At 36.4% G+C, this 24,842-nt stretch overlaps 1 protein-coding gene across 9 annotated transcripts in view; it reads right to left on the bottom strand.

Moving 5' to 3' along the window:
- RAD54B (RAD54 homolog B) overlaps positions 1–24,842 on the bottom strand; it is a 118,818-nt gene that overhangs the window by 46,628 nt on the left and 47,348 nt on the right. For 8 of the 9 annotated variants that reach the window (XM_027064219.2, XM_015072171.3, XM_027064218.2 and 5 more), the window contains 7 exons: positions 21,572–21,769; positions 16,604–16,885; positions 12,951–13,113; positions 7,836–8,061; positions 6,879–7,086; positions 4,173–4,312; positions 899–1,189 (listed from right to left, as the gene is read on the bottom strand). In XM_027064219.2, the coding sequence (XP_026920020.1) occupies positions 899–1,189; positions 4,173–4,312; positions 6,879–7,086; positions 7,836–8,061; positions 12,951–13,113; positions 16,604–16,885; positions 21,572–21,769 (1,508 nt within the window). Of the gene's footprint in view, positions 1–898; positions 1,190–4,172; positions 4,313–6,878; positions 7,087–7,835; positions 8,062–12,950; positions 13,114–16,603; positions 16,886–19,762; positions 19,904–21,571; positions 21,770–24,842 lie in introns of all 9 variants that reach the window. The other variant, XM_027064220.2, reaches the window with a different exon arrangement.

The raw sequence follows: 24,842 nt of genomic DNA, 5'->3' as shown, positions 1-24,842 counted from the left end.
AAATCATACTTGGAGAAGGTATCTAATTGGGAAAATGCTCTCAATTTATTTAGTGGAAAAAAAGTAGATTTTAAAATAATAAGCATAACATCATTAAAATTAAGTTTCTCTAGAACTAGATTATATATACGTATCTTTGAGTCCCTGTTTCCTCACAAAAAAAAAAAGTGGGGACGGTAATAACAATACTTATTCCACAATTCTGTAAAGAATAAACAAAATAATGCTAGAAAAACATTTAGTGTTGGGTACATTTATATGCTTAATAAGTTTTGGCTAAGATTATTAATATCGAAATATGGGGGTTTTTTTCTGGCTAGAGAGCTTTATTTCTTTATAATAAATTCCTAAAAGTGTTGCTAGGCCACAAAATACATACAGTTTTAAAGCTTTGGTACACATTGCCAACTATCTTTCAGTTACACCAATTCACAGTCTAATCATATGACTTTAATTTTCTTCTGGTTTTCTGAGTTTTATAAATTTCATACAATAGGTATCATATATTACTTTTATAATGGGAAAAAATGAAATTATTTTCAATGATAAATTTTCTATTTGTTTGCACCAAACAAAACTGATTGGCTACATATATATAAAATAGGAAGGAGGACCACAGCAAAGTATTAGTTAGACAAGATACCAAAAGGCATGGTGCAAACTCTAGAAGGCAGTGCCTCACATCCATTTCACCCCTTGTTCAGTCCTATATGTATGGACATGTTCTGAACAAATAGAAGCTAGATAAGCTGTACAGATGAAACATATAGGAGAGGCTACAGAGCTTCTCGAAAACCCACAAATGCAACCCCTGGGGTTGGCCCAATTTGCCCTCTTAGACTCACATGACACAGAACCCTTAGCTCACATCTCTGACACAGTCTCAGATACTACTTACCTTTATAGAGTTGAACAAAAGGCAGGGGTGATTGCACAGCTTTTTAAGAGCTCCTATACATATTAGATGAGGACTATTTCCTAACAACCCTTGAAGGCAGAATCTGACAGCCTGAGAATTCAACAGCTTTCGATAAAGCTCAATCTGTAGTGCTCCTGGTCGGCAAAAGACTACATTCTCTATTTTAGGTGGAAGATACTTATTTATGACTTCTTGGGTTCTTCTAAGGATAAAGAGTCCAGTGAGGCAAGTAAGTTCAGCTGCTCTTTTCTCTCCTAACTCCTTTTCTTCCTATGGAAAAATCGCAGACTTAAAAGTATTATAAACAAAGAATTATTGCAATTAACAGGAACATTAAACATTTTATATCAATAAACCATTTACTAATTACATCCCTTCAGATTTTTTTTCTAACAGAATAAATTCAGTTTGAGTTTGGGATAGAAAAACCAATCATATTCTCTTTGTTCATTTTTTTTTTAATTTTAAATGTTTATTTATTTATTTTTGAAAGAGCGAGACAGAGCACAAGCAGGGGAGGGGCAGAGAGAGAGAGAGGGAGACACGGAATGGGAAGCAGACTCCAGGCTCTGAGCTGTCAGCACAGAGCCCGATGCAGGGCTTGAACCCAAAAAAGATCATGACCTGAGCCCAAGTCAGGCTTAACCAACTGAGCCACCCAGTGACCCATCATCTCTTTAAATGTTCAGCATAACCATTTAACTAAATTAAGCCAGTCTCCTAATCTTTGTTTGGCTATTAGCACCGTTGAGAGCCATCAGCAATCAACAATCTACAAATTAAATTATTCTAAAAGTAAGCTTTTATGTGAAGACTGTCATGGTACATAGTCTTAAAATCATCAACAAAGAACTAACTCAGCAAATTCTTGGAAGCAAATATTTTGACAAGCTATTGACCCTAAAATTAAACCTACAAGAAATTACTGGCACAAAGCACAGCTAATTCTTTCAAAATCATTACAACATTGTTCATTAGAAATGTTTGCTTCCAATTTGTTTGCTTCTTTTTGTTTGTGTCAAAGTTTTTACCACCGTACTTTTTTAAGTCAAAACACAGTATGATTGAAATATAAGCTTAAATTCTTTTTTGAGCATACATAACTTCACAGTGAAGCTTAAAATAATATCCCATATGTATATATTCATTTCTATATAAATCATAAAAAATTCCCCTCACATTTTAAAACTATTTTCAATTTTTACTACAAAAGAAATAGGTTCACTGAAGAAAAGTCAGAAAATAGTTATGCAAAACTAAAACTGAAACCAAGTTTAATCAATCAGAAACAACCACTACTGTCAACACTTTTATGTGTATCTTCCAAGTCTTTTTCCTTTATATTAACATATAAATGTATTTAACATTTTACTTTTATTTGTAACAAAAACAGGATCTTTATAGTTGAAGCTTCATGGGAACAAGGCGCCATTCAGTTTGGCTTTTCACTGTATTCCCTAGTATTTAACACTTTACATTTGGCCCACTTTAGATGTTTAACATGTAGGTGTTGGGTAAATAAATGAATGTGATTTTATTTTTAAATAATATATGATTAACATTTTCCATGCTAATAAATATATTCATAAGCTATTATTGTGTATCATTCCTGGTTCATGGGAAATGTTCAATAAATATTTACTAATTATCATTTTATTAATTCTGAGACGTATTTTTTTATACTTTTACTTCTCTCATATAGGATGCTTTTTTAAATTTGTTTTTAATACTTCTTTTGAGAGAAAGGAAGAGAGACAGTGGGGAAGGGGCAGAGAGAGATGGAGACAGAGGATCCTAAGTGGGCTCTGTGCTGACAGCAGAGAGCCCGATGCAGGGCTCAAACTGTGAGATCATGACCTGAGCCAAAATCGGAACTTAACCGACTGAGCCACCATCGATGACTTCTTAAACTATATTTATTAGCATGTTTTCCTTAGTGGTTCATAAAATAACGATGCACCTTACAATTGGTATTATTTTAGATTCAATGAAATACATTGTGTAAACAACATGCAGACTCTGCTTTAACCATTTTCCTACCTTTAGAAATGTCTGTTTCCAATTAGTTTGTTTCCTTTAGTTTCAGAATTTTCTACCCTTACAGCTAAATCTTTAAGCACATGTATGATTATTTCTTTATAATAAATTCCTAAAAGTGGTATTGCCGCACCACAAAATATGCACAATTTTAAAGCTTTTGATACATAATACCAAACTATTCTCCAATTGTATACCAATTTACATTCCAACCAATAGACAACAGTACTCTCATCTATACTTGCTATTACTATGTAAATCGAACCAACTAAAACACCAATAGAAGAGTGAGGCACCTGGGCGGCTCAGTCAGTTGAGCATCCAACTTCGGCTCAGGTCATGATCTCATGAGTTCATGAGTTCAAGCCTCACATCGGGCTCACTGCTGTTGGCGCAAAGCCTGCTTCAGATCCCTCTCTCTGCCCTTCCCCCACTTTTGCACTCTCAAAAATAAATAAAACATCCTGGGGCGCCTGGGTAGTTGAGTCAATTAAGTGTAAACTTTCAGCTCAGGTCATGATCCGAGTTGGATCAGAGTTGAAGCCCCACATGAGGCTCTCTGCTGTCAGCATGGAACCTGTTTCGGATCCCCCAACCCCACCTCTCTTTGCCCCTCCCCCACTTGTGTGTGCATGTGCACTCTCTCTCTCTCTCAAAAATAAACATTTAAAAGATAAGTAAATAAAACATTTTTAAAATTTTTTTTTAATGTTTTCTTTATTTTTGAGACAGAGAGACAGAGCATGAGTGGGAGAGGAGCAGAGGGTGAGGGAAGCACAGAATCCAAAGCAGGCTCCAGGCTCTGAGCTGTTGGCACAGAGCCCAAGGTGGGGCACAAATCCACAAACTGACAGATCACGACCTGAGCCAAAGTTGGTCACTTAACCAACTGAGCCACCCAGGCACCTCCATAAATAAAACATTTTTTTTGAAGTTTTTTATGGTTACTTTAGTTTACTTTTGTCAATATCAGTAAAAATGAATATTTTTATATGTTTACTGTCAATTACAATTCTTTGTGAAGTGCCTATTTATGATTTTTTTTAATGTGATATTATTCTCTAAAATAAAGAATGCAGGAAGAGTTGAAGGATTATGGAAAAATAAAGAATTCACTAATTTAATTTTTCCTGAATTAAAATATTGCCCAAGTTGTGGATGACTTTCCTGAACATAGTCTTTTTTTTTTAAACCTATTTATTAACATAAATTATACCTCAGAAGCAGAAGGTTGTCTCGATAAAATGATGGGTTCTTCATATATTTTTCTATAAGATGACAAAGAGCCTAATATTCCTGGATTTACAAAATCAATTAATGCAAAAAATTCTTGAAGATCATTCTGAACTGGAGTACCTAAGAGAAACAAAAGTGATGAAAGGTCAAGTTTGTGTTTTACAGTCACAGGTTATTTGTAGAAATTTGTACTCTCTTCCCTAACAAACCTAAACTAAAGGCTTTAGAGATGAGAAAGAGCAGCCAACTCCAAGTGAACAAAAAATATTAAGAACCATATAAATTTTTAACTCTGGATTTAACTTCAGCATAGTGGCTGTGTCCAGGCTCTGCAGTCTGACTCGCCTGGGATCAAATCCCATCTGCATCATTTACTCTCTGAGGGACCCTAAGCAAGTTACATACCTCAGTTTACTTCTAGAAAATGGGGATAATTATAGCAGCTCCTAGGATTGTCAGGATCAAATTAGTTAATCCATATACTAAGAACAGTGCCTAAAGCACAATAAATGTTCCATAACTGTTAGTGATTCTTAATGTTATAACAGTGTGACTCTGGACAAGATTCTTGAGCTCTTTAAGTTAAATTCAGCATTTTTTCACTTATAAAACTGGGATGTTAACAATTTCCCAGTGGTATTACAACAAAAAGTAGAGACACTGTATGCACGTTGTAGCACAGTGCCTGACATTTAGTAAATACTCAGTGAATGACACCTATAATTATTACCTTTCAAAGTTTTCAGATCATATTGAGATCGTCACTAATCTTAAAGGTTAACACAAATATACCCTGCATAAATTACATACTCAAAAACTTTTGGCTAACTAATTTTCAAAGAAACATTAGCATGTTTCAATAATTATATCAAAAAAAACATATAGGGGTGCCTGGGTGTAGCTCAGTCGGTTAGGCATCCGACTTCAGCTCAGATCATGATCTCATGGTTCATGAGTTCAAGACTTGCATCGGGCTCTGCACTGACAGCTCAGAGCCTGGAGACTGCTTTCAGATTGTGTCTCCCTCTCTCGGCCCCATGCTCGCGTGCGCGATCTCTCTCTCACTCTCTCTCTCAAAAAACAAACAAAAAAAACCCCCATGTAAATCAGCAAAGTCCTACAGTATAATTTCAGATGACATTCAAATAACAAGACTAGAAAAGGTTGTCCAAAAATATATGTAAGAGGCATATAAAAATGCACTTATTCATTAACATAGATAACATGAATTTTACAATGCCAGGGAATTTAATGATCATACCCCTCAAAATTAAACGGGTCAACCCGAAGGATCAATGCTTATTAATTATATAACACATCTACCTAGTTCTAAACTTTGAGATACATAATAGAATATGATATTTATGTTGGTATGCATTTTGTTAAGCCTTTAAATAAATATCCATGACAATAACTAAAAAAGGCAGAATCAAGGGCACCTGGCTGGCTCAGTCGGTAGAGCATTTAACTCTTGATCTCGGGGTCATGAGTTTGAGCCCCATGTTGGGGGCAGAGCTTACTTAATCAAAAACAATTTTTTTTAAGATAGGCAGAATGAGAAAAGCAAGTAAGTAAGAAGGGAAACAAAGGTATAAGGATCCTTGTGGTTGACTTCCAGACATCCAACCCTGGCTAACTAATCCAAGCCATTCATGATAGTCAGATCCCATTTGCCAATGATAGCTGCAGGAAAGGATTTATGTCTTTTGACTGGGTTCTCGAGGAGCAGAGCCCAAGACAGGGATTTGGCTGTACAACATGTATGGAGGGAGTGCTCTGAGGAGAAAGAGAATAATAGAATCAGAGAATAGGAGGGGAAGAAACTAAGCAAGGATGGCCTCCTAGCTTGAGATAAATTATAGCAATCCTTAGAGCATAAATTGTGCTATAAAGCCGGTCCTGAAATTACCCTAAGGCAAGGGCTCTGGCATTTTTCACTTACCTCTATGAGTCAATCATTGACCAAGATGCAGAGGAGAGTGGAGGCTCTCATTCAAACAAGGATAATTCTCCAGAAATTGGAAGGGCCACACAAGGCCAAAGTAAGGTGTGGGAGGAAAGCTACATTGAGCTATTCAGGCCTGATTCTAGTCTAGGCTAAAAAGGAATGAGTAGAAAAAGATTCCTGTATTTACATATGGGCCACCCCCCTTTCCAGACAGTCTGGGCCAGCAAGTTTGGCCAGCAATAAATTATGCATGCAGCATATACATATATAAACAATGGATACTTAGGCATTAGGCATTTACCATGTGTCAGGTAGTCTTTAAATAACTTTACATGAATTAACTCCTTTGACCTTTACAATAACTCTACAAAGTAGATGGTATTATTATTCCTTATTTCACAGATAAGGAAACTGAGGCACAGAGAAGTTAAATAACTTGCCCAAAGTTGCACAGCTATAAATAGCAGACTTAGGAACCATGAAGAGACAATGCAGACCTATCTCCTACATTCTTTATCATGATAGCATTGTTTATTCTTCAAAAACTCCAAAATCTAAGTGGCGGAAAATTACATAGGGATTTGAAAATTCAGAATCCTACCAAGACTTAATTACCATAGGCTTATTAGTATGAATTCCATCCAGCACCACCAATTCTTTGGATGCCAAGCATATTACAAATCCTTTATGATAAGTAAGCAAAAATTCCATCAAGTCTTCCCCAAAGTAAATACTGACCAGTTAGAATTATTCTTTTCTCACAAGAAAGGCTAATGAGGGCTGTAGTTGTCTTAATGGCACTATTCTTCAAACGATGCCCTTCATCACAGATTAGAAGATCAAACTTAACATTCTTAATTTGATCCAAGGAACGAAGTAACATTTCATAACTGATGATAAGAACAGAATAAAATGGAGATTTGATGAATTCTTCTACTTTGTGGTCCTAAAAAAAAAAAAAAAAAAAAAAGACAGTATTTAACAAATCATGAGCTAAAACTGTAAAATCAAATTCAAGCAGCATATTCCTGACAGACATTAATTAGAATATGTGCACTCAAAACCAAATTGTAAGCCAAGATTCCATTTTTCTGCAAAGGAGTTGCAGAGTTACAATACACTTGAAAAACTACCATATAGACAGTGAAAACCTCAGTGCTGATTTGAAAAGCACAGAGATATAATGGGGCACCTGGGTGGCTCAGCTGGTTAAGCGTCCGACTTAAGCTCAGGTCATGATCTCACAGTTAGTGGGTTCAAGCCCCAGGTTAGGATCTGTGCTGACAGCTCAGAGCCTAGAGCCTGCTTGGGATTCTGTGTTCCCTCTTTGTGCCCCTCACCAGCTCACACTGTCTCTTTCTCCCAAACGTAAATAAACATTTAAAAAAAAAAAATTAAGGGGGTGCCTGGGTGGTTCAGTGAGTTAAGCGTCCAACTTTGGCTCAGGTCATAATCTCATGGTCCGTGAGTTTGAGCCCTGCATCAGGCTCTGTGCTGACAGCTCAGCGCCTGGAGCCTGCTTCAGATTCTGTGTCTCCCTCTCTCTCTGCCCCTCGCCCACTCACACTGTCTCTCTCTCTCTCTCTCTCAAAAATAAATAAATATTTAAAAAAATTTTTAAAACAAAAGAAGAAAAAAAAAAGGCACAGAGATTTAGAAAATGACCAAGGCTAAACTGTGTTGAAAATCTCTTACCTGATCAACAGGAAATACCTTGATCCTTTCACTTCCTAGCCATTTTTGAAATTCTTTCCTCCAATTATTCACCAAGCTCCCAGGTGTGACAATAAGTGTCTTCTTTATTACTGGCTTGCCTCCATAGGGTCCCTGACACTGTAGAGTCCAGATGAGTGAAATACATTGCAATGTTTTCCCTAAACCCATTTCATCAGCAAGAATAGCTCCACATCTGCCATTCACTCTGTTAGAAATAATTATACTTCTTTTAGTCACAATAGTTAAATATTTTATGCCCCTAATACTGTCACTTATTAGTCAAAAAATCAGAAACTGATAGTTTTGTAATTAGGACAAACTCTACCCCCTTCTAAATCCTTTTTCTAGGATTTCATGCATCTGATTTACAACATATCTTTTGCATCTTTGATAATTTGTAATTTTTTTCATGACATATTTACTATCAACTAAATTACTAAAACAAATCTGAAATTCGACAGTTGAATCTAAATCATGTGATATTATCATATATATTTAGAGAAACTAGAAATGAATCCCAATTTTATATACACATTTGAATAACTATAACTGTGCTTCTTATCACTAACAGTTGAGCAATTTTTATTAGTTTCAGCATCAGTTATCAAAACAGTTTAAAATATATTATATCTTAGCCAGAAAGATCAATTGAGCTGTATTTATGATTTTCAAGCAGTAAATGAACTCCTCAATCATATAGCTCCCTGCACTATAAGAAAAAACACTAAATATTGATCTAATACATGTAACTTAGTAATAGACTTATCCTACAGACCTACTCAGTTAATACAAATTAAAATTAAATATAATAAAGAATATTAAGTGGCATGTTTATATCACTTCATAGCTTTTAAAGCTCTTCATATATATACATATACATATATACATATATATGTATATACATGTTATAAAATCAAAAGAATTAAGGATAGTACCAAAGTAAGTATGGTGTTGTCTCTGACTTATTTCACTTAGCATAACACTCTAGTTCCAACCATGTCATTGCAAATGGCAAGATTTCATTTTTTTTATGGCTAATATTCCATTGTGTGTGTGTGTGTATATATATATATATATATATACACACACACACACACACACACATACATCTTCTTTATCCATTCACAGTCAATGGACTCTTTCCATAATTTGGCTATTGTAGATAATGCTGCTATAAGCATTGGGGTGCATATATCCCTTTGAATTAGTATTTTTGTATTCTTTGGGTAAATAGCTAGTAATGCAACTGCTAGATCATAGGGTAGATCGGTTTTTAGCTTTTTGAGGAATCTCCATACTGTTTGCCAGAGTGCCTGCACCAGTTTGCATTCCCACCAACAGTGTAAGAGGGTTCTCCTTTCTGGGGTGCCTGGGTGGCTCAGTTGGTTAAACATCTGACTTCAGCTCAGGTCATGATCTCATGCTTTGTGGGTTCAAGCCTAACATCAGGCTCTGTGCTGACAGCTCGGAGCCTGAAGCCTACTTTAGATTCTGTGTCTCCCTCTCTCTGCCTCTTCCCCTTTCGCACTGTTTCTCTCTCTCTCTCTCTCTCTCAAAAATAAACATTAAAAAACTTTTTAGAAAAAGAGGGTTTTCCTTCCTCTGTATCCTCACCAACATCTATTTTGTGTTGTTGATTTTAGCCATTCTGACATGTATGAGGTAATATCTCATTGTAGTTTTGATTTGTATTTCCCTGATGATGAGTGATATTGATTTAACTCATATGTGGAATTTAAGAAACAAAACAAATGAGAAGAGGGGAAAAAAGAGAGAGGGGGACAAACCAAGAAACAGATTTAACTCCAGAGAATAAACTGATGGTCAACAGAGGGAAGGAAGGTGGGGGATGGGTGAAATAGGTGATGGGGATTAAAGCGTATACTTGTGATGAGCAATGAGCGTTGTATGTAATTGTTGAATCACTAAATTGTACACCTGAAACTAATATTACACTGTATGCTAACTGGAATTTAAAATGTTTAAAAAGTGGAGTTTTATTATAGTTTAAATTGTTTTATTTATTTTGAGAGAGAGGGAAAGACTGTGTAGACGCACATGCACATGAACAGGGAAGGAGCAGAGAGAGAGGGAGAGAGTGCTCAATCTCACAAACCATGAGATCATGACCTGAGCCAAAATCAAGAGTCAGATATTAACCATCTGGGCCACCCAGAGGCCCCCAGTTTGATTATAGTTTAATTCATTCTATTTCTTATTAGTAAAAATAATAACCAAAATTTAACTATATGTTTTCCATTTCAAAGTACAGAAAAAAGTCACAAACATGAATTACAGTCATTATCATTTTATTTTTTTAAGATCTGTTTTGGGGGTGCCTGGGTGGCTAGGTCAGTTAAGCGTCCTACTTCGGCTCAGATCATGATCTCACAGTTCGAGGGTTCGAGTCCCATGTCGGGCTCTGTGCTGGCAGCTCAGAGCCTGGAGCCTGCTTTCCATTCTGTGTCTCCCTCTCTCTCTGCCCTCTCCCGCACTGACACTCTGTCTCTGTCTCAAAAATAAATAAACATTTTTTTTAATTAAAGATTTTTAAAATTTTTAATTTTAATTAAAAATCTTTATTTTTTTTTAAATAATCTCTACACCCAATATGGAGCTCAAACTCACAACCCCGACATCAAGTTGCATGCTTTACCGACTGAGCCAGCCAGCCACTCCCATTATTACCATTTTAGATCAACAACTTGCCAATGCAAAACCAAATGCCAGCTGAGATATAGAGTGGCAGAGATAAAATAGTGATCCATCCTTCCACAGTGGAGGGAAGAGAACAGGAAGGCTTCACTGGGAAGATGGACCTTGTCAAACAAAGGTAAATAAGATTTCACTATATGAATCAAGTAGTTCAACACAGTGGGAGCTTGAACTGAATTCCAAACAAGGAAATACAAAGGCTATGAACCTGGCAAGACAGCCAGAGACTAAAGATGAGCATACATATCCTTGAAAACTCAGACTGTATCTTGCAAGTCAATGTCTCCCAAACATCAATCTTTCGTGACTACCATCACAATTTTTGCCATATATGTGATACTATATGTTATTATTTATTTTTCCTTAAGTCAACTCCCTTTTGTACTTAGATTTATTTGAAAAGTCCAGGCATGATTAACAAAACCAAAAATTTTAAATGCTGTTTTTTCTAATAATTCATTAACTAAATATACTACTATCAGAATTAAAAAACAAGGTTTGTCTGTGTCCACCTAAAATAATCCCACAAATCATGAGCAGAGTGCATGTTACAGATCAGGTAACACTCCTGTAAGTTCTGAGAGTCTGAAGCATGTTAAGCAAGGGAATGCCATTTTCAGAACGGTTTTTCAGAAAAATCAAGCTGGTGGCAATAAGAGTGAATTTGAGGAGCATCAGAAACAGCTACACAGCTAGATGCCACTGCAAAAATCCAAACAAAACATAATCGTATAATGTCAGTTACTAGCACTGCTGCAGTGTGGTGCCAGAAAAGATTTGGAATCAAAGGATATTTAGGAGTTCAAAATTAAAATTTGAGGTTTGATTAAATTGAGAAAGTGAGAGAGATGAAATTAAAGTTGCTTTCCAGGCCAAATGAGATACGGTCTCCAAAGAAAAGAGCAGATTTGAGAAAGAACAGGAGTCTAGAAAGTTTCTGGGATATAGCATTTCCTTAAGCTGTCATCTTGCAAAGGGTTCTTAAGAGTGTGAGGGAATTGGGGCACCTGGGTGGCTCAGTCAGTTGAGTGTCCGACTTCGGCTCAGGTCATGACCTCACAGTTTGTGAGTTCGAGCCCCCCATCAGGCCCCGTGCTGACAGCTCAGAGCCTGGAGCCTGCTTCCAATTCTGTGTCTGCCCCTCCTCTGCTCATGCTCTGTCTCTCTCTCTCTCAAAAATAAATAAACATTAAAAAAAACTTTTTTTAATAAAAATTTAAAAACTTAAAAAAAAAGAGTGTGAGGGAATTTACATTCCCAACTCCCTATTAAATGATCAATTTAAAAATCAAGGGCCTATGCATTAAAAGCAAAACAAAAAGGAAATATATATAGAAAGAAATATAACAAGATGTTAGCAGGTTCCTTTGATTCTTTTTTACTTCCTTTATCAAGCTTTTGTGTGCGTGTGTCCTCTAAAATATCTTTAAGAAAGGATGCTACAGGGGCGCCTGGGTGGCTCAGTCGGTTAAGTGTCCGACTTCAGCTCAGGTCACGATCTTGCGGTCCGCGAGTTCAAGCCCCGCGTCGGGCTCTGGGCTGATGGCTCAGAGCCTGGAGCCTGCTTCCGATTCTGTGCCTCCCTCTCTCTGCCCCTCCCCCGTTCATGCTCTGTCTCTCTGTCTCAAAAATAAATAAACGTTAAAAAAAAAAAAAAAGAAAGAAAGGATGCTACAGTTCTTTACCAGAAAACTCCATTTAAAAGGGAATGAGGGAGATTCCTTTTTTGGGGATGGTACCTGGGTGACTCAGATGACTAAAAATCCAGTTCTTCTTTTTTTTTTTTTAGAATACAATCTTTGATGTCTGCTCAGGTCATGATCTTACAGTTCATGAAATCAAGCCCTGAATCTGCATAGGGCTGTGCAGTGACAGCACCGAGCCTGCTTGGGATTTTCTCTCTCCTTCTCTCTCTGCCCCTTCCCTGCTTACACTCCCTCTCTCAAAATAAATAAATAAATAAATATTTAAAAGGGAGTGGGGAAGACTCCTTTTTTTTTAAGTAGAAGTGAGATAAGAAGAAAATCTTTTTTCAAAAGTCTCATAAGCAGAATTAACAGCTACTTCAATTTTGCCCTCATAAGCCTTTCTCATACTAGTGAGCTCTTATTGCACCACATTAAGGTTGACTATATTTACCTATTTCTTCAAATACCTTAAAAACTACTTAAGGATAGGACCCATGGTCCTGACTCCTGTATGCCCAGCTCCTAGCAAGATATCTGGCACATGGGATTCCATCAAGAACCACTTTTGGAATAAATGCACACATTAAGCATAATTCATGATATACTGAGACTCTTTTTATCAGACTTTTTCTAGAAAACCATTATGTTACAGGTTAAATCAAAAGTCAGAATAAACAAATTATTTTCCTACCTCATTCCCATTACACATTCATATAGGAATAGGATCCCTTCTTTTTGATGTGGTCGAAGATGATATACAAGGTAAGGATCTATCACTACATCCACAATAGGAGAACAGCTCTTATTGAACATCCACTGGTGATTATTGTCTGGTCGCGACATTACAAGAGAATCTTAAGAAAAAGATAGTTTACCTATTAATGTATTGCAATTTCACTTTGTCAGCAACTATATTATCTTGCTTTAATTACTCATAACTTAGAACTGTTTGCCATCCTTTGTGGCAAAAAAGTTGAAGTTTAGTAACAGTGATACTAAGCAAGAGTGGAAAATTAAAAAATAAAACCTCATGCCTTATCAATGTAAGATTTCAGGCAGAGAATTTCAAAGGGCTTTCCAAACTTCATATGCCCCAAAGTACTTCAAAACCACTGAAATTGGGGCACCTGGGTGGCTCAGCAGGTTATGTGCCTAACTCTTAATCTCAGCTCAGGTCACGATCTCATGGTTTATGAACTCCAGCCTGGCCATTGGGCTCTATACTGACAGTTCAGAGCATACTTGGGATTCTCGCTCTCTCTTTCTCTGCCTCTCCCCTGCTTGCACTCATTCATATATACTCTCTCTCTCTCTCTCTTTCTCACTCTCTCAAAGAGAGACAGAGAGCAGAGCATGAGCATGGAAGGGGCAGAGACAGGGGGAGACACAAAATCCAAAGCAGGATCCAGGTTCCAAGCTGTCAGAACAGAGCCCAGCACGGGGCTCGAACCCACAAACCATGAGATCATGACTTGAGCCAAAGACAGATGTCTAACCAACTTAGCCACCCAGGGACCCCACAAACTAAATAAACTTAAAAAAAAAACCACTAAAATTCACTACTGTTTAACAGAGTATTCAGTAAGCCACACATTTAATAGCTCAGTATTCAAAGCAAAGAGAACGATTTCCAACTAAAAGCACAGGTTGGAATTTTGCCCAGTTGCATTTGCAAATGATCACAGCTTCTTATTTTGGAAAGGCACCCCAAATTTAACATAAAGGCTCCCATTATTTTCACTTCTGTATACACTAACAATGACTATTACTTCTTCTATTAACCAGAAGAACTGAGAAAGGATGACAAATTTTCCATTGACTTCACCATCATTATTTGCTTCAAGTTAATTACTACGTTCATGAATGTCACATTCATTTATCTTTGCAAAGCAGCAAATAAAAGCAACCATTGAATAATAATGTAATTCTTTAGATATATGCTAATACAGTTCAAGATTTATTAAAATATCACCAAAAATACAAACTCAAATATAACTAGAAAGCAGGTCTCAATTAATCTAGTCCGGTAATAAATTCATCAAAATTATTTTGGGGATATTTTTATATGTCTGCATCATGGTTAAAAAATGAAATAGATTTTGGGGCGCCTGGATGGCTCAGTCGGTTGGGCGTCCAGCTTCGGCTCAGGTCATGATCTCACCATCCGTGAGTTCAAGCCCCGCATCAGGCTCTGTGCTGACAGCTCAGAGCTTGGAGCCTGCCTCGGGTTCTGTGTCTCCCTCTCTCTCTGGCCCTCCCCTGTCCATGCTCCAACTCTCTCTGTCTCAAAAATAAATAAACATTAAAAAAAAATGAAATAGATTTTTTAAATAAACAAAAAGAAAAAAGAGAACAGAAAGAAGGGGAGATAAAGAAAATAGGTTCTAGTAGATTAAAACAATATCCAGCAATGCAGAAATATGCAGTCACAGGAATGAGAGTCTGGTCATGTCTACCATTAGTGATTACCCAGAGGAAAGTTTTCTGTGGATCTTCCTAGATTTCTGAGCAACTAAAAGGAACTCCCATTTCTGAGGTCAATTCCTGGCAGGCAGAGGATTAGGATGTGAAAATGGAAAACTTAGCTCTTGGCTTTCCTCTATATTCCAGTAGCAGAGCAAGAGTATATTCCTTGTGGATTTCTAACCAAGAAATGGCCCCATTTTTTCTCTTGTGAAAAGCACAAAGGGGAAAAAAGAGAAGAGGTGAGGATAATACAAAGGGGAAAAAAGAAAAGATAAGAGGGGAGGATAATACACTCAAGCAAGAAGGACCATAGGATGTAAGTCAACTAATAAAGCATCCATCTTCAGGAAAGATAAAACCTAAACCACCACAATAACAGGACACCAGCTCAAATTTTAAGGTGCCTCTCTCTACCTTCACAATAATGAGGCACCACTTAATGCTAACAAAATCTTTCATGCTTTCATTTTAAGTCTACAACCTAGTTCTACCCTTGGCAAGATAAATAAATGAGAATCATTAACACAAAGGGCTTTTATTATACACACACACACACATACATACATACATGTACACATATATATATGTTATCACAATAAAATTTTTCATTCAGTCAACAAATATTTATTGTACATGGTATATAGCAGACACTCTACGTCTTTATGGTAGTAATTAGAACCCACAATGTAGACTTGAGGAGACACAGCCATTTGTGAGACAAGTGACTGCCCCAAGAGGACAAAGAACCAGTTAGTTCAATGGGAAAATGGGACTCTAACTCAGATCTTTAAATAAGCACATTATTCTTTTTGGTTCCCCACATCCCTCTATTATGTAATAGGAAGGCAGAGAGAAAGAATAAAAGAGAAGGAAGCCTATTGAAAGAGCTGGTGGGACAGATAAAATATTTGGATAAAAGAAAAAACAGAAGCAGAAGCTTCCACTTTCTTTCAATTAAGTCTCAGGTAAGCTCATATAGAGCTAGGAATTTTTAATTTGGGGTTTTATCCCAAATATGGCAATAGTTCTTTGAATTTAGGCAAGTCGGTTCATCTTTCTGGGCCTTACTTTCTTCAAATGCAAAGGGAAGAAACTGATCTCAACAGTCCCTTTATTTCAAAAATTCTATCTCTATAATACTTGCAAAAAATTATATTGCTTTATGTACTTTTCATTTTACCACTACTATGAAAGCAACCTACTTGATACCCCAAATTTGACATCTACTATTGCTTTACAATCTAAATTTATTTGTCTGTCTTCTCAACAAATGAGAAGATCTCTGATGATAGTTTACACTGCAAAAAAAGGCACTGAAGAAATCCCTGTTAAGTAAACAATCAAAAAACAGGTGAGGTTTTATTTTTAATATTATTTTTAAATTAGACTCATTAATATTAAAATTAAATCATTAAATTTAATGATTATAAGTAAAATTTAAGTTATTTACATGACATCTCATCATTCAATATTTTAATACATTAATGGATGTGATCAAAACATACAGTTGTCAAAAGAGAAGTATAAACCTAATCCTGACTCATGAATTGACTAATATTTCTTCTTGCTGAAATGTCAGATATTATTCAAAATCATATACATGTATGATGTGTGTATACATCTCCAATTTGTATATTTTTCCTTCAACACAAGTATTCTCCACTACTGTATTCTTAGAATTAGGCATTTATTTATAAAATGATTCCCAAACTATATTGTTATATAGCTTCAACATTATTCCTTATGTCAGTTGTACACCTGAAGAATAATATATACTTTCACCTGAAAACTTTAAATAAAACTTAAACTTTAAATTCACATGCCAATATCTTTTGACAGTTTTAAAACAGAATATTCAAATTATTTTTTACATCTTACTTTGTGCATGTGGGTCATGACGTGGTTTACAATCTTGGAAACCGTTTGGTCTATTTTCCTTTGAACTTGGTTTACAAACACTTTTGAAGGGGTTAGAGAAACACTTCTTGGCAGCCTGAGAAGAACTTGAGATAGCAAGGCTTCCTCCTCCAAGTTGAAAACATCTGCCACTGTTGAAATCATCTGGAGAGATTATGCCCATGACTTCTACTTCTTTTCCACCAATCATCACTCTGTGGCCCTCTTCAATCTTTTCAAGCTCTTTGAATTTATATGCAAGGCCTTTAAATTGAGAAGGGAGTGTGTGAATTTAATTTACTGACCCTCTAAGATGACATAATTAGTGATACCATAGTCACCTTCCCATAACTGTACAGAATGAAAACTGTACTTTGAATGCAAACAGCCTTGTATAACCAAGGAGCAGAATGAAAACATACTTTACCATTTTGGTTAAAAAAAACACAAAACACTAAAAAAATCAGAAGGAATAAATAATAAAGCTATAAAAATTAGCCAAGCTTTAGAGAAAGCAAGGCCTTTTTTAATTATTGAAAATATGGCTGGGGTACCTGGGTGACTCCGTTGGTTAAGTGTCCGACTTCGGCTCAGGTCATGATCTCACAGTTAGTGAGTTTGAGCTTCGCATCAGGCTCTGTGCTGACAGCTCAGAGCCTGGAGCCTACTTTGGATTCTCTGTCTCCATTTCTCTCTGTCCCTTCCCCGCCCACACTCTGTATTTCTGTCTCTCTCTCTCAAAAATAAAAAAAACGTTAAAAAAAAAAAAATCTAAAGAAAATATAGCCACGGGTGCCCTAGCTAGCTCAGCCAGTAGAGCATGAGACTCTTGATCTCAGGGTTGTAAGCTTGAGCCCCTCAATGAGTGTAGAGATTACTTAAAAAAATAAAATCTTAGGGGCACCTGTGTGGCTCAGTCAGTTAAGCTTCTGTCTTCGGCTCAGGTCATGATCTCACAGTTCGTGAGTTCAAGCCCAGCATTGGGCTCACTGCTGTCAGTGCAGTACCTGCTTTGGATCCTCTGTCCCCCTCTCTCTCTGCCCCTCCCCCACTCCTGCTCTCTCAAAAATAAACATTCTTAAAAAATAAAATAAAATCTTAAAAAAAAAAAGAAAACGTAACTCACTGTACTCAGTTTTGCCATCTGTTGTCTGTTGAAAATCAAGCCAAGAAGAGTTTTGTAGGCTATATGGGACCTTCCCTTCTTGTGAATAAACTAGAGAAATACCATGGCATCTCTATTTCCACTTAGAAACAAGTGGAAATGTGGAAAACTAGCAATAAAAGCAACTGCTGCCACAATCAGTACTTTACTGTTCCACATGAGATAGCAAAGTAAAAATGCATTTGTGGCAAAAGGTCATTGATAGTCTAAGTTCTAGCTCTTGAATTAAAAAGTGGGGTATTTTATAATATCAAGCTTCTCTGAAGTATTAATTCAACATTTACTAAGTGTTGCCATATGCAAGGTGCTAATGAAATATAAATATGAGTAAGTCAGTCACAGTCTGCTCAAAATGAGCTCATTAACCAGATACATAGAGTGGTGGAATCTTAGATTCCTGTGCTTGCCTACATTAAATGTACAGTTACTGGGCCATTAAAAGAGGCAAGAATTGCATACCATAAATGTTTTTAAGTCTCTAAAAATGAAATAAAAGATTGTCACATTTTAGAAAACATGATAGGACCCTTTTAAATTAGCTATAAAGTGCTACAATTCACCCTATTAAAACTGGGCTAAACCTTACAGTCTGGGCCAAACAGTAGCCAATATATCTTCTTAAATTATTTATGATAGAACAATTTTTAATTTTAATGCTCTGATATAGGAAGAAATTACTTAACTGGTGTTCCTAAATACAAAAGACCCATCCCTCCATTCCCCAAACTATCTCAATTCAACTGCAGTATTGACCACTCCACATCAATAAAGATTTTCATCTTCATATAGAATCCAATTACTATTCATCTGAGTTACATGTAAATGGGAGACGAGAATAAACTTAATTTTGAGGCATCTTTAGAAGTCTAACTCCAGAATCTCTCCTTTCACTTTGATCCACAGAGATGACTCTCTCAAACATCTCTGAATCTCCAGAAGACTTTCTTAAAAGTCTTGAGCTTTGTTTCCCACAACTCTTTTTTTTCTGGGTATCACGTAATGATGGTCAGATGAACTTAACCAAATTACCATGAGCTATTAGCAACTGCAGCACTCCAGTCTTTGGTTTTTTTCTTGAGGCTCTATCCCTACATTAACAATATATATATATATATTTTTTTTTTTTAATGTTTATTTATTTTTGAGAGAGAGAAAGAGACAGAGTATGAGCAGGGGAAGGGCAGAGAGAGAGGGAGACACAGAATCTAAAACAGGCTCCAGGCTCCGAGCTGTCAGCACAGAGCCCAACGCGGGGTTCAAACTCACAAACTGAGATCATGACCTGAGCTGACGTTGGACACCTAACCGACTGAGCCAGCCAGGAACCCCCCTACCTTAACAATATTTAAATGCTGTACATTCAATTCATTTAAAAGAAAAACTGCTTCCATTAGAGCCAATAACTTACAAAATTAACTCCAAGTTGATACACTTATTGTTATAATTAAGCAATAAAGTCTTATGTTTGGATGTTTTCATTTGGAAAGCCAATAAAATCCTCTTTATTGCTTAAAGCAGTGGTTAGATATTAGATATCACCTGGAAACCAGAGTGCCTAGGTGGCTCAGTCCGTTAAGCATCCAACTTCGGCTCAGGTCATGATCTCACGGTTCATGAGTTCGAGCCCCGGTCGAACCTAGAAACCTAAAATATATTTATGCCAGTGCCTCTCTCCACCATCCAGGCCAAATAAATCACCATCCAGGCCAAATAAATCCTGCCAGGTCAGGACCTGGCACTGGTATTTTTAAAAAACACCTTAGGTGGGGCACCTGGGTGGTTCAGTTGGCTGAGCATCCAACTTCTGCTGAGGTCATGATCTCAGGAGTTCCTGAGTTCCAGCCCCACATCAGGCTTGCTGCTATCAGCACGGAGCCTGCTTCAGATCCTCTGTCTCCTTCTCTCTCTGCCCCTCCTTCAATCGCACTCTCTCTCAAAAATAAACAAACATTTAAAAAATAAATAAATTGGGGCACCTGGGTGGCTCAGTCAGTTAAGCATCCGACTTCAGCTCAGGTCATGATCTTGCAGTTTGTTGAGTTTGAGCCCCGCGTCAGGCTCTGTGCTGACAGCTCGGAGCCTGGAGCCTGCTCCAGATTCTGTGTCTCCTTCTCTCTCTTTTTTTATAAGTGTATAAAAAAATTAAAATAAAAAATAAATAAAACAGTAGCAGAGACTGCTCATTGGCATTTCCTATGAGCATTATCATTAATAATAATAAATAAAAACACCTTAGGTGATTCTACTTGTGCAGAGTAAAAACCCACTATTTGAAACCTGATTTGCATTTTTTGCTACATGCAACTGAAAGACCATTTTATTATAAACTACACATACACAAAACCATGTATACTATGCCTTATGGGTAAGGAATATTCCAGGGTAATTTTGATAATTTTACCTCTCTAGCTGGCTTTAGAATGTAATTTCACCATATAGGTATAAACAAGTTCTCCTAAAATCTAGCCCCAATCTACCTTAACCAACAACATGGAATATGAACTGTAATTTTCTTTTTAATTCCTCTAAAAGCTGAGAATAACATATATATAATAGTTGTTCAATATTTTTATAATACAAAAGTTCTGTTGCAGATAATTCAGCTCAGCCTCCACTCATCACTCTGTCCCTGACCTTCACAGACTACATTCCTGAAACACTGAATTAGTTCTACTTCTCTGCTTTCATACCTTTGCATATACTACTCCCTCTTCTGCATGCCCCTTTCTCATACCCTACAAAACTATCCTTCAAATACTACCTTAAGCAATTACTCTTATGAAGCTTTCCCCCAGCCTCCTGGGCAAATCTAAATGGCCTATTTCCTATTGCACTGAGTACAAATTCTCAATGAAACAATTCTATTATTGCCTCCTAATTATCAATTATATTGCCTTGTCCCCACTAAACTATAAATCATATCCATTTTTGAATGGTTACTCCTAGCATAGTGCTTGGCACATAACAGTTACTGAAAACTATTAACTATGATATTATTGAATGAATGAATGAATGAATGATTGAAGACAATGCCAAAAAGCATGGTTGGTGTTAAGCATTCTGAATTTGTGAGCTAACCTGTATTAGTACAAATCATGCTGGCAACATTTATATCATAACAGAAATGATAACCTCCAATTTATATATATTAATCGAGGTCATTCCTAGCCATTACCTTTTTTTTTTTTCAAAATTTTATTGGATATCATTGAAATTAGATAATATTCCACTCCTGACATCAACATCTTTCTAATTTTAATCATTTAGCATTCTGGGGAGAAAAGTACACTAAGACAAACTGCTTAATCTCAGAAAAATACCAGAATAACTATATATACCCTGACTAGCCATTTCATTTTAGAGAAAATGGATCCATGGAATGGGATTTCTTCAGTGAGTTAGTATACATAAGACTGTCAGACTGATGAGGCACCTGAGTGGCTCAGTCGGTTGAGCATATGACTTTGACTCAGGTCATAATCTCACGGTTTGTGGGTTCAAGCCCTGTGTCAGGCTCTGTGCTGACAGCTCAGAGCCTGGAGCCTGTTTCTGAATCTGTGTCTCCCTCTCTCTCTGCACCTCCCCTGCTCATGCTCTGTCTCTCTCTCTCTCTCTCAAAAATAATAAACACTAAAAAAATAAAAAGACTGTCAGACTGACTACTATAATTTAGTTAAAGAGCATCTTAAACTAACACTTTATAAAACCCAATCATTTTAATTATGTAACCTCAGACATATACTAATTTTAGGCCAAATCATAAGCATTATGTAATATCACAATACCTCTTCCAATGTCTTTGCCTTCCAAATCCTTTAATGTAAATGACTTTCCTTTTACAATGAGAACAGCATCACCTTCCCACTTTTTGTGTTTTTTCTTTGAAGCCTTACACCAAACAACACTGAAATATTTAACTAGGCTATCAGGTTCTTCCTCTTCTTGTCTCTTAGGCACTGTAATTTCTTTAGGGGCTGAGTGAACTAGAACAAAAAAATAAAATAAAATAAAACCACATTATTAGAGATGACTTTAAGCAGAAAGATCATTTCAACAAAAATAAGAACATAAGAAAATTAGATGTTACTAAAAAGTATGAAAAAATATTTGGTCATACTCCTGTTAGTATTTTATAAGTTGAGAAATTCAAACATCAGATGCTAGCATTAGCATGAGTACAATGAATACAAATTCTTATCATCTCAAAGTCATACAAACTCAGTTTAAATAGAACAACATGATAATTACCACATTTTATTTTACCGCTAACATTTTAAAGCTCTGGGAACTAAAGATAAATTTTCAACATCCATGGGAAAATATCAACTTCAAATTTTGAATTTTGGTCTTTTCCTGGGCTAGCAATATGTAGTCTAATCCTCTCGTGAAACTGGACAGTGACAGCGAACCACAGCTCCCTGTCTGCCACCAAATCATGAGTGTAAACAACCAATACACTCAAAACCATTGTTTTTCACTCTCACTATTCAATAAATTACAGGAGATAGTCAACACTTTATTACAAAACGGCTTGTGTTATATAATTTTGCCCAGGGCGCCTGGGTGGCTCAGTCTTCTAAGCATCTGGCTCCTGATTCCGGCTCAGGTCATGATTTCGTGAGTTGAAGCCCCATGTCAGGCTCTGTGATGACAGTGCAGAATCTGCTTGGGATTCTCACTCTCTCCCGTTCTCCCTCTCAAAATGAATAAATACAACTTTTTGAAAAAATGATTTTGCCCAACTATAGGCTACTGTAAATGTTCTGAGCATGGTGAAGGTCAGCTGGTCTAAGCTATGATGACTGGTAGGTTAGTTAGGTGTATAAATGCATTTTCAACTTGCAGTATTTTCAACTTATGATGGGTTTATCAGGACATAACCCCATCATAAGTCAAGGAAGATCTGTACTCCAATCCGGCTTCCAGTCCTCCACCAAAACTATCCTGTTAAAGGCTACTGACAAACTCCTTGCCAATAAATCCACAAGATATTTTTTTAGTCCTCATCAGAGTTCTCAAAAGCATTTGACAATGTTGACTACTTCCTCCTTGAAATACTAAACCCTATTTTTACTTAGGTTAGCTTCTCTAACACATTTCAATTTTTCCTTACTTCTCTGGTTGCTTCTTCTTGAACATCTTTGCCAGTTCATCAGACTGGAGTTCTACGTCCTCTCAATGTGCCTTTCTCCTTAAATTGATACTACCACTGCATAAACCTGTATTTTTTTTCTCTAGCCCAGATCATGATTGTAGTTCTGTATATCTGTACATAACTGCCCCTCAGACCAATCTACATGAACATCTCATCAGGCCCACTTGTCTTCTCTCCAAAAATTGCTTCTCCTGCAGTTTTCTCATTTCTCAGTAAGAGTACCACCACCCTGATTCATGCCAAAAAGTTGGAAATCATCCTTGACATCCTTTATTCTCAGTTCCATAGCCAATCAACCACAAATCCAGGTGATTCTAGATCCCACATGGCTCTCAAAGCTTTGTACTGTTTGCTTTCTCCATAACCTCTACTCTTCAAAGCACCATCTCTGATCTGGACTATTGTAGGATCTTCCCAACAGGCCTCCTGAGATGTCTTGCCACCTCTACTCCCTAAAGCCATTTTCTGTATTTACTATATTTACCTATTTTTAAATGTAGATCTCATTAAGTATCCTTCTTGCTTAAAATCCATTAGTCTTAATGGTCTCTAAGAAAACATGTTACTTCTAACCTTCTACCTCTTCCTCCAACATGCTATTCCAAATTAACTTCTATTCACCCAGTCATAGACTTTAAATTTCCTGACCACCAAGCTAGATAGATCTTGCTTTATTATTTCAACATTATCTCAGCAATTAATCATGTGACAGATTACTTCCCCACTAAACTATGAAGTCCTGAGAGGAAGGGTCTATTTTGATCTTGCTCATCACCATATGCCCAGAATAATAGGTACTTTTGAAAACTGCCATTTTGAATCAAAGTGCATTTGACTTCATACTTATAAAAATATTAAGATAGCATTATCTTAAAATTAATTTTCATGTGAAAGTAGCTTTAGGAATTAACTTTGAACTCATCTCCATTATTGACCATTTTAATTTTCATTTTTATAAGTTGTTACCTTCAGGATTATTTTCCAAGTAAACTTTATAACAAAGATTTGATTCCTTGGTCACTTTTTTATGAATCATATTTTACAGATTACAGCTTTTGCAAACATTAGTTTTTATAACCATAATTTCTACCAAATGCAGTTTTGCTAATTCGGATTTTGATTATCTAAATATTACTAAAACTGTATTACTCCATCAATTTTTTAGTCAAGAAAATTTACCAGGTTTTAGATAACTAGTAGTTGTCATTTATTGATTACCAACCTTGATTTTCCCCAGATAAAGTTTGGAGGTTTTTAGGATTAAGAAAAAAGACAGGATACTTGATCAGTTTTTGAACTCCAAAAAATTTTGTGGTGTGCAATTTTAGTTTTGTTTTTGCATTATTTCTACCAGTAGTAGTCAATGTACATTGAATGAAAGACTAATAATACCATTCTGCATTTTTTAAATTTGCTCTTATCTTTTATTACATTATCCAAGAAAATGTGATTCCACAGGATTGCAGTAAAACAAAGGTGAAAAGTATGTCTTCATCCAAATCAAATACCCTGTTGTATTCCCAGAGCCTAAAGAGTTGACTTGTGTCCAAGACCCTTCCTGCACCAAGAAAAAAATGAATAGATAATAAACTGAGAATTCAGAAATTACTTATAATTAACTTTGAAATATCAGAAGATTCTCAGATATACCCTTTCTTTTGCAGAACAGTAGGAGGAAGACAAGAGTATGAACCAATCTGATGGGGTCTGAATTTTGAGACCCTGGACAAGCTATTTCCCATTCTATGCCAGTTCATGAATCTGTAAATGAATGTAATACTAGTACCTACCTCACAGATTTTTTTGTGGGCATTAGATTAGCTAACATATGTAAAACACTTAGAACAGTACCTGACATGTAATACATACTACCTATTAACTACCATCATCATCATCTTGTC

This window comes from Acinonyx jubatus, chromosome F2, assembly GCF_027475565.1.
Source record: "Acinonyx jubatus isolate Ajub_Pintada_27869175 chromosome F2, VMU_Ajub_asm_v1.0, whole genome shotgun sequence".
NCBI lineage: Eukaryota > Metazoa > Chordata > Mammalia > Carnivora > Felidae > Acinonyx > Acinonyx jubatus.
The sequence above is the reverse complement of the archived record's forward strand: the minus strand, read 5'-3'. Positions and strand labels throughout refer to the sequence as shown.